Below are 10,547 nucleotides of genomic sequence, written 5' to 3' on the forward strand. Positions count from 1 at the left end.
AATGACGGCCTACACCTGCCAAACCCAGACAATGCAGGGCCAATTGTGCGCTGCCCTATGAGACTCCCAATCACAGCCGGTTGAAATACAGCCTGGAATCGAACCAGGATGTCTGTAGTGTCTCCTCTAGCACTGAGATGCAGTGCCTTAGACGAGTGTTTTTTCAATGTTGCCCTGTGCACTGATTGAGTTTGACATCCCTGCTTCATAACAAATTTAACTTAAAACAGCCTTAAGATTTCACAAGATAAACATTACTCTCTTATGTGGTACTGTTTTGTGACATCATGCAAGACAGTTCAGATTACTGAGGTGTGAGAGAGGACATAACAGAATCTAGCGATAGGCCAACCAATATGGCTGACAAGTGAGAGAGAGAGAGAGAGAGAGAGATGATTTTAACAATAAAACGTAAACTGATCCCAGACAAAGCTCTGAAACCCAATTATTTGTGTAGCAAAAGGATAACGATGTTATAACGACAGGCGCTATAGCATTTAACCCATGCACTTCTGTTTCAGAAAACCATAGCATACAGTTGAAGTCGGAAGTTTACATACACTTAGGTTGGAGTCATTAAAACTCATTTTTCATCCACTCCACAAATTTCTTGTGAACAAACTATAGTTTTGGCAAGTCGGTTAGGACATCTACTTCGTGCATGACACAGGTCATTTTTCCAACAATTGTTTACAGACAGATTATTTCACTTATAATTCACTGTATCACAGTTCCAGTGGGTCAGAAGTTTACATACACTAAGTTGACGGTGCCTTTAAACAGCTTGGAAAATTCCAGAAAATTATGTCATGGCTTGAAAGCTTCTGATAAGCTAATTGACATAATTTGAGTCAATTGGAGGTGTACCTGTGGATGTATTTCAAGGCCTACCTTCAAACCCAGTGCCTCTTTGCTTGACAACATGGGAAAATCAAAAGAAAAATTGTAGACCACAAGTCTGGTTCATTCTTGGGAGCAATTTCCAAATGCCTGAAGGTACGACGTTCATCTGTACAAACAATAGCATGCAAGTATAAACACCATGAAACCACGCAGCCATCATACTGCTCAGGAAGGAGACGCGCTCGGTCTCCTAGAGATGAATGTACTTTGGTGCGAAAAGTGCAAATTTATCCAAGAACAACAGCAAAGGACCTTGTGAAGATGCTGGAGGAAACAGGTACAAAAGCGAGTCCTATCTCGACATAACCTGAAAGGCCGCTCAGCAGGGAAGAATCCACTGCTCCAAAACCGCCACGAAAAAGCCAGACTACGGTTTGCAACTGCACATGAGGACAAAGATCGTACTTTTTGGATAAATGTCCTCTGGTCTGATGAAACAAAAATAGAACTGTTTGGCCATAATGACCATCGTTATGTTTGGAGGAAAAATGGGGATGCTTGCAAGCTGAAGAACACCATCCCAACCGTGAAGCATCGGGGTGGCAGCATTATGTTGTGGGGGCGCTTTCCTGCAGGAGGGACTGCACTTCACAAAATACATGGCATCATGAGGTAGGAAAATGATGTGCATATATTTAAGAAATATCTCAAGACATCAGTCAGGAAGTTAAAGCTTGGTCGCAAATGGGTCTTCCTTATGGACAATGACCCCAAGCATACTTCCAAAGTTGTGGCAAAACGGTTTAAGGACAACAAAGTCAAGGTATTGGAGTGGCCATCACAAAGCCCTGACCTCATCCTAAAGAAAATTTGTGGGCAGAACTGAAAATGCGTGTGCGAGCAAGGGGAGGCCTACACATCTGACACAGTTACACCAGCTCTGTCAGGAGGAATGGGCCAAAATTCACCCAACTTATTGTGGGAAGCTTGTGGAAGGCTACCTGAAACGTTTGACCCAAGTTAAACAATTTAAAGGCAATGCTACCAAATACTAATTGAGTGTATGTAAACTTCTGACCCCCTGGGAATGTGATGACAGAAATAAAAGCTGAAATAAATCATTCCCTCTAATATTATTTTGACATTTCAGATTCTTAAAATAAAGTGGTGATCCTAACTGACCTAAGACAGGGAATTTTTACTAGGATTAAATGTCAGGAATTGTGAAAAACTGAGTTTAAATGTATTTGGCTAAGGTGTATGTAAACTTCTGACTTCAACTGTATTTAATCCTCTGTGTATCATAGGCCTATAGCCTACTGTAGGTGTGTAGCACAGATCTACTGTAGGTGAACTTTTGTATGGACATTGGAAACTTGTCCACGTTTGATTTTACGCATTCATTATGCACATCTTTTCCGCCCAATGAATTGGAATCTTAACATAATTTACAAACCATGTTAAATTGCAATATATCCATGTATTAATTAAATTATTTAAAATGTCATGGAATCATAAACATGTTTTATTTAATTGACAAATACAACAATGAAAAACGGATTAATTTAGACAGAGGTTCCAAAACGTTCAAAAAAGCAATAATGTGTCCCGTACGCAAATAGGCTACCTCTCTACATCTCTGCCTCACCGTGCACATATCTTGTTATAGCGCAACTTTGACATTAAGAAATCTGAGGACAAGGTAGGATCCCCCTCTACGCAATAAGTAATAGCCTTCTCCTTCCTTCCCCTGCAGTGCCGCTTCTGTTTGTTTGCACTCACTTGAACCCGAGCGGAAATTCCTTTCCGTTTTTGTGAATGACAAACTTATTAACAATTCATCAACACAGTTTCTTCCATCCGGCCCCGTTTCCAGGGCAACGACTGCTCGGCGCCCTCTGATTGGCTGGCGGATATAATGTATCCATTGAAACGCCTCGCGTTTGTAACCATTCACTCGCTTGGCGCTGCGGAAAGCACATCAACGAACCAGCCTCGACAACAACAAAAGAGGCTTATTCACAACGAGAAGGTTGTGGATAGACAACAGAAGAATAAATAGATTATTGGAAATTGGTGACAAATGCTTTGCAACTGTCCTGCAATCAATCCGTTTCATTTTGATTTTTACATAAGAAGAATATTTTGTACAGCAAAAGCCTGAGTTATATAATACGAAGACAACGTCAGTGCTGGCTAGTGAGTCATTGATAAATAAATACATGGACATTCTTCCAGCCGCTGCATGAATGAGTGCTAGTGTATAGGCAATCTGCAGTCGGATATCTAAGAAATTCGTGTTTTGCTGATTTTCGTGAGAAATGCAATAGCCGATATCCGTTTTCATTTCTGCAGTTATTCCAGAATATATTTTTTTCTCGACCAGTGTGCGCTGCCATTTCCTCAATGCTCCATTCGTCATAACGTTGACGGCCTTTTGCTGTAGCCTACAGGGACCAACCACATAATTTTCCTGCAGTGAAGTGAACATATTTGTTTCGCTAAATGCTTGACAAGCCCAAGCCCGCTCAGTTCGAATCGGTAATGGCAATCAGCAAGACCGTGGAGTGGCTGCAAAAGCAGCTCCAGACGCGCAAAGACTGCCTATTGGTAATGGACTGCAGAGCGCTGGAGCTATACGAGTCCTCGCACGTCGAAACGGCGATTAACGTGGCCATCCCAAGCCTGATGCTCCGGCGGCTGAAGAAGGGCAATCTTCCCATCAAGTGCCTGCTCTCAAACGGCGAGGACCGGGAGAGATTTGCGCGGAGGTGCAAGACGGACACTATCGTGTTGTATGACGAGTTCAGCAGAGAATGGAACGAAAATGTGGACGGGGGCTTCGTGCTGGGCTTGCTCCTGAAGAAGATGAAAGACGAGGGCTACAAGGCGTTTTACCTTGAAGGTGAGTGTTGTTGTTTTTCCAGAAGCGCATATTTTCTACTAAAATGTTGGCCTAATTCGGTAAATACATTAATAATGAATAAGTGAACATTTGCATGCAGTTGGCGCTAAAACCTATATGATAACGCAAATATATTTGGTCATCACATTGTGTAGCCTCGGCCTGTCATATGAATGGATTTGTCTAACCATATTATTTCCTTCATTTTACAGGTGGTTTCAATAAATTCCAAGCCGAGTTCCCTGCCCTGTGCGAGACCAATCTTGATGGCTCTTTCAATAGCAGTTCTCCCACGGCCCAGGTGCTCGGCCTCGGGGGGCTGCGGATAAGCTCCGACTCATCCGACATCGAGTCCGACATCGACAGGGACCCGAGCAGCGCCACAGACTCAGACGGCAGTCCCCTCTCCAACCCACAGCCCTCCTTCCCAGTGGAGATCCTCCCGCACCTCTACCTGGGCTGCGCCAAGGATTCCACCAACCTAGACATTCTAGAAGAGTTCGGCATTAAGTACATTCTGAACGTGACTCCGAACCTGCCCAACATGTTCGAGAACGCCGGGGAATTCAAGTACAAGCAGATCCCCATCTCTGATCACTGGAGCCAAAATCTGTCACAGTTCTTCCCGGAAGCCATTAGCTTCATAGGTAAACGCAATTACTTACATTCAAGCGCACGGATAGCTCTCCTATTCTAATTTACGCACAATAATTAATTTTAACGCACAGGGTTAATAAATAAAACAGGTCTATTTTATAGTTGTTGTACATTTACGCTTATATTGGCCTAACACGTGAAAACCACGGGCCCACAGTACAGGAACTTAAACGTATTAATAAGATATCTTATCACCAGGAAGTTCTTTAGTTGTTATTGTGCAATTTGGATTATATGTGTCCTAGAGTACTTTCTTATCAGTCAATCAAGGAGAATACTACAGAGGGAACCAGATTAAGTCCATTGTGCCAAGCAGATACATTCTATTCTAGTTCTATGCCCCATAACAATAAACTACTCCCAAATTACAATGATTAAACTTCAATGGAACACTTCCTGTGTCTGTTTTTTTGGTCTGCAGCCGGGGCCTAGCTTACCTCAGGCTTGTGTAATTGTGTAATTGTATTACAAAGGCCTGTGTGGAAATTGGAGAGGGGGAGACAGAGCGGAGGGAGGGGGTAATTTGAGCACAACAGGAAGGAAGCAGCCATTGAAAGTAATCTAGGACAGCCCAACGGTGTGTTCCCTTCACAAAGAGAGCCATTTACAGGCTCTGTTGACATCCTGTTAGCCCTGACAGGGTGCCCTCATAACTCCTACGTTTATACGCCCTAATGGCACCATTATCAAGTAACTCGGGCAGCCTGATAGAGCGTTAATAGTCCATTTCCAAGTCGTGGTACTCCAGGCCAAATTAAAGAATGTCGGCTCTGTTTATGCGCAGAGTACCACAGCGGTTTGTTGATGGATGTGTCTGGGCCTGAGACTGTTATGATCCTTTCAGACTTCCGCCGCTTAAACGTGTAACTGGTTTAATCAGTGTTGACCACAGTCACTGTTTTATCTGGTTGCCCTTCCACAGCCTAAGGTTATTTTTCAGTATCTATATGTTCAGAGCAATTGTTTTTGTATCGCTGTGTATTCTCAGAATACACATTATGCATATCTGACTAAAGTCTATAACATGTTCTTCCTCTTTTTTCCTCTCCTTCTCAGATGAGGCTCGCAGTCAGAAATGCGGCGTCCTGGTCCACTGTCTGGCCGGCATCAGCCGTTCAGTGACAGTCACCGTGGCGTACCTCATGCAGAAGCTCAACCTGTCCATGAACGACGCCTACGACATTGTCAAGATGAAGAAGTCCAACATCTCGCCCAACTTCAACTTCATGGGCCAACTCCTGGACTTTGAGCGTACCCTGGGCCTGAAGAGCCCCTGCGATAACCGGGTTGTGGCCCCCACACAACCCCTGTACTTCACCACCCCCACCAACCACAACGTCTTCCAGCTGGACCCTCTGGAGTCCACGTGAGGCAGCGCCATCGTCGCCCCCTACTGGCTTGGAGATTTAATGAAACCTGAAACGCTGCAATGTTTCTCTACTTTATTTCCGTCACCTGTTGTGACATGATGACATCCTGCCGTTATTGACACAGTTGGCTTGAGGTTAGCATCTGCCAAGCATGGCTGCTGAAGGGGCACGTGGTCGGTCTGCCAAAAGGCTCTGCTGCTGCAAAAACGGGGACAGAAAAAGAAAGAAAGAATGAATGGGGGAAGAGAGAAGAAATCACATTAACTTTCTAGAACCCTATATTACTTTTAGACTGGACTGGGTTTTTGCCTCAATTTTTTTCTGTCAACGCGTTGAAAGAGACGTAAAGTGATCTGGTGGTCAAGTGTACGTTTAATTTCACGACGAAAGGCTGGTGTGCCAAAGAGACATGATTGTTCTATCTGAACATACATGTATACAGTGGGGAGAACAAGTATTTGATACACTGCCGATTTTGCAAGTTTTCCTACTTACAAAGCATGTAGAGGTCTGTAATTTTTATCATAGGTACACTTCAACTGTGAGAGACGGAATCTAAAACAAAAATCCAGAAAATCACATTGTATGATTTTTAAGTAAATAATTTGCATTTTATTGCATGACATAAGTATTTGATACATCAGAAAAGCAGAACTTAATATTTCCTACAGAAACCTTTGTGTGCAATTACAGAGATCATACGTTTCCTGTAGTTCTTGACCAGGTTTGCACACACTGCAGCAGGGATTTTGGCCCACTCCTCCATACAGACCTTCTCCAGATCCTTCAGGTTTACGGGGCTGTCGCTGGGCAATACGGACTTTCGGCTCCCTCCAAAGATTTTCTATTGGGTTCAGGTCTGGAGACTGGCTAGGCCACTCCAGGACCTTGAGATGCTTCTTACGGAGCCACTCCTTAGTTGCCCTGGCTGTGTGTTTCGGGTCGTTGTCATGCTGGAAGACCCAGCCACGACCCATCTTCAATGCTCTTACTGAGGGAAGGAGGTTGTTGGTCAAGATCTCGCGATACATGGCCCCATCCATCCTCCCCTCAATACGGTGCAGTCGTCCTGTCCCCTTTGCAGAAAAGCATCCCCAAAGAATGATGTTTCCACCTCCATGCTTCACGGTTGGGATGGTGTTCTTGGGGTTGTACTCATCCTTCTATTCCTCCAAACACGGCGAGTGGAGTTTAGAGCAAAAAGCTCTATTTTTGTCTCATCAGACCACATGACCTTCTCCCATTCCTCCTCTGGATCATCCAGATGGTCATTGGCAAACTTCAGACGGGCCTGGACATGCGCTGGCTTGAGCAGGGGGACCTTGCGTGCGCTGCAGGATTTTAATCCATGACGGCGTAGTGTGTTACTAATGGTTTTCTTTGAGACTGTGGTCCCAGCTCTCTTCAGGTCATTGACCAGGTCCTGCCGTGTAGTTCTGGGCTGATCCCTCACCTTCCTCATGATCATTGATGCCCCACGAGGTGAGATCTTGCATGGAGCCCCAGACCGAGGGTGATTGACCGTCATCTTGAACTTCTTCCATTTTCTAATAATTGTGCCAACAGTTGTTGCCTTCTCACCAAGCTGCTTGGCTATTGTCCTGTAGCCCATCCCAGCCTAGTACAGGTCTACAATTTATCCCTGATGTCCTTACACAGCTCTCTGGTCTTGGCCATTGTGGAGAGGTTGGAGTCTGTTTGATTGAGTGTGTGGACAGGTGTCTTTCATACAGGTAACGAGTTCAAACAGGTGCAGTTAATACAGGTAATGAGTGGAGAACAGGAGGGCTTCTTAAAGAAAAACTAACAGGTCTGTGAGAGCCGGAATTCTTACTGGTTGGTAGGTGATCAAATACTTATGTCATGCAATAAAATGCAAATTAATTACTTAAAAATCATACAATGTGATTTTCTGGATTTTTGTTTTAGATTCCGTCTCTCACAGTTGAAGTGTACCTATGATAAAAATTACAGACCTCTACATGCTTTGTAATTAGGAAAACCTGCAAAATCGGCAGTGTATCAAATACTTGTTCTCCCCACTGTATATGACTATAAATACTTTTTGTTTTTGGGGCTAGCACTTGCACCTTCAATACTTTTTTTCGGGTGCATATTACATATCTTCTGTGAAGATTTGCCTGTTTAGGGTAAAACACCCCCGGTTAAGACGCCACCGTATATTGAACTCAATTTTACATGTGTGGAATCATTTGAATCATTTATACATGTGTATATTTCTTAATATAAAAGACAATAAAGTAAAGCCTTGCGCTAGTATACCCTTTGCAACAAGTGGGTACTGAAGATTTTTTTTCCAATCTTCTACTTTATTTAAGCAAACCAACTGTTTATTGATCAGTATGTTTAAGTTTATTATGCCAAAAAAATGTAGTGTGGTTTTCCAAGAATCGTAAAAAAAATGTATATGTGTAATATATTTCATATATTTGCTTTATATATGAATTCAGCCGACAGGCCATTTTTGCACCCACCCTCACACAAATCAGAGTCACCTTGGTTGTATGCCTTAGTTCATAGTACATAGATGTGTTATTGTGCATTGACCCTCAAAGGACTTTGCCCGAACTATGCTTTCACCACCTATCACAATTCTACCAAATTGAGCCACAGCAAAATTACTGTTAAAATAATTTTACAACAAATCACTGAAACTGTCAGTGTATGGCTATGTTAAGAAACTTGATTTGTCATTCGGTTAAGTAAGGTAGAAATAGCTTTATGGAAGCCAACTTAAGATTGCTACGTTCTGTTTATGTTGATGTTTAGTGGGGAACAATGAGGGTTCACATAAGTTAATTCTTATCTGTGGTCAAGGCTTTTCAAAGTCTGGGAGATGTTGACAAAGCAGTAGGCCTTGCTCACCTTGCCGCTGTGAAATGCAGTTTTTTGTTGGTTTTTGTTGTCCCTCCCTTCTGAGAGGAGGCCTGTCTATGGGGGAAGACATTTTGGTTTCAACACCCACCACTCCTCGAGTCTACACTCCTCTCTTACGAATGTAAAGAAATTATAAGTTATTAATAAATTACTATTTTGTCTACTTCTACCAATGTCTTTTTTCATTGCTCAACAATTTGTTGATGTTTTTTACACAGTGTCCACACAGTGACTTTATGTACTGTAAGTGGACCCTCCAACTCCTCGGTTCCACTTTAACCATCGCACATACTGTGTGTGTGTGTGTGCACGTGACAATCATCAGCCAGATGACACAGAAGGAGCCATTCACAAACAAATGGGTGTTCTTTAACCACAAAGGTTAATACTGCTCTCAAATGCACCAATTATCCAATACAAATAACACTTAACACGTTGTCACACCACCAGTGTTGTATAACATGATGTGTCTCACTGGCACATTATGTTCTTTTGGGAACTCGTCCAAAATGTTACTGAACATGTGCTGTACATAATTAGAAGTACACACAGTGATTCCGGTCACACTGACAGCTTGCTTGACTGAATCTCTGAAGGACTGGTTTTTCTAGGTTGTGGCACACACACACACACAGTCAGTCCCTGAGGCACTTCCTGAAGGTGATGGCCTTTGTTTGAGCAAAGCAGCCCATCAAAGGGAACTTAAAGTCCTTAAACATAGTGTTCCCTGACACTGTGGATGGCGTGGTGTGGTGCGAGACAATCCTCACGGTTAAACAGGAGATCATGTTCACACTCAATGCTAACAGCTGTTCACACATTTAAATAATGCCGTGTCAGTGAAGTGACTGTGTGTCACATGCACATGTGACACACACACGCATATATTAGTACATATAGGCTATTGGAGTGTATTAGTGTGTTAATGCTTTGGTGTGACATCAAATCAGGACTATCTATAGGCCTACAGTACATGCAACTCCGTAATTAGCCAATTATTTTCAGATGGTGGACCTAGGATTTCCACATGCTATGATCTGAATTGTCAAGCAATGCATTTCCAAGATCTCTAACATTTTTTAACACAAAGAAACATAATTCAAGGGCTTCACAAAAAAAGTTTTTACTTCATATCATCACAAACTAAACACATTCAAAATATAACTGCGAGCACCAATGAACTGGGTTCACAGGTTGACAGAAAGGACACAAGATCAGTTGGATAACAAAGCACTCTCTATCATGTAGGAACTACAGTAGCTTATGTGCTAACGTGCATCTAATGTGCCTAAATAAAACATTTGAAGTGAATCGGATGTATTGTTCATGAGGAGAAGACGATTGCAGATGATTCTGAGCATTATCGCTGCACATGCAAAGAATGAGTTGTTAATAGTTTACTTGTTTTTTGAGAGATTAATACCAAATTCGGTGGGGTTCATCTTATGAATGTCCATGATTGCGATGACAAGTTTCAAGTTGATAGACCACTGTGCAGTGGATTTACGGTGGTTTAAAATAACACATAAAATCGGATTTTTGATTTGTCAATAACTTAGCCATCTTTTGACCAATTAGCTTTTTTCAAACTAAGTTAAGACATGCACAATGGACCTACATTCCAAAGTTGGTGTCATTTGGTTCTATGGTTCATGAGAATAATATTTTTAATGTATTTTTAGCATATTAGCATATGTGCTAATTCATATTATTTAGCAGTGAACCTCTAATAAATTATCAATAGTACTTTGGAACCACACTGTGCCAGAGAGAATATAGTGCAGACACCGTACCAGAGCGACTATACTATATTTAGTATCCCCCTGATGTAATGTTGGGTTGGACTGTTGATTGACAGCTGGGGGGAATGTGTG

At 42.5% G+C, this 10,547-nt stretch overlaps 1 protein-coding gene across 1 annotated transcript; it reads left to right on the plus strand.

Moving 5' to 3' along the window:
• The first annotated feature begins 2,783 nt into the window (after positions 1-2,783).
• Positions 2,784-8,842, plus strand: LOC139540304 (dual specificity protein phosphatase 6-like). Its single transcript, XM_071344045.1, has 3 exons — positions 2,784-3,748; positions 3,961-4,395; positions 5,462-8,842. The coding sequence occupies exons 1-3, from the start codon at positions 3,349-3,351 to the stop codon at positions 5,773-5,775; spliced, it is 1,149 nt and encodes a 382-aa protein (XP_071200146.1). The 5' UTR covers positions 2,784-3,348; the 3' UTR covers positions 5,776-8,842.
• The last annotated feature ends 1,705 nt before the right edge of the window (positions 8,843-10,547 follow it).

This window comes from Salvelinus alpinus, chromosome 15 (genome assembly GCF_045679555.1).
Source record: "Salvelinus alpinus chromosome 15, SLU_Salpinus.1, whole genome shotgun sequence".
NCBI classification, from domain to species: Eukaryota; Metazoa; Chordata; class Actinopteri; order Salmoniformes; family Salmonidae; genus Salvelinus; species Salvelinus alpinus.

Excerpts from the sequence above, each read along its gene's own strand:
- LOC139540304 (XM_071344045.1), top strand. The coding sequence starts at position 3,349 with ATGCTTGACAAGCCCAAGCCCGCTCAGTTCGAATCGGTAATGGCAATC. Across the intron at positions 3,749-3,960 it reads CAAGGCGTTTTACCTTGAAG|GTGGTTTCAATAAATTCCAA; the intron begins GTGAGTGTTGTT and ends TTCATTTTACAG. Across the intron at positions 4,396-5,461 it reads GGAAGCCATTAGCTTCATAG|ATGAGGCTCGCAGTCAGAAA; the intron begins GTAAACGCAATT and ends TCTCCTTCTCAG.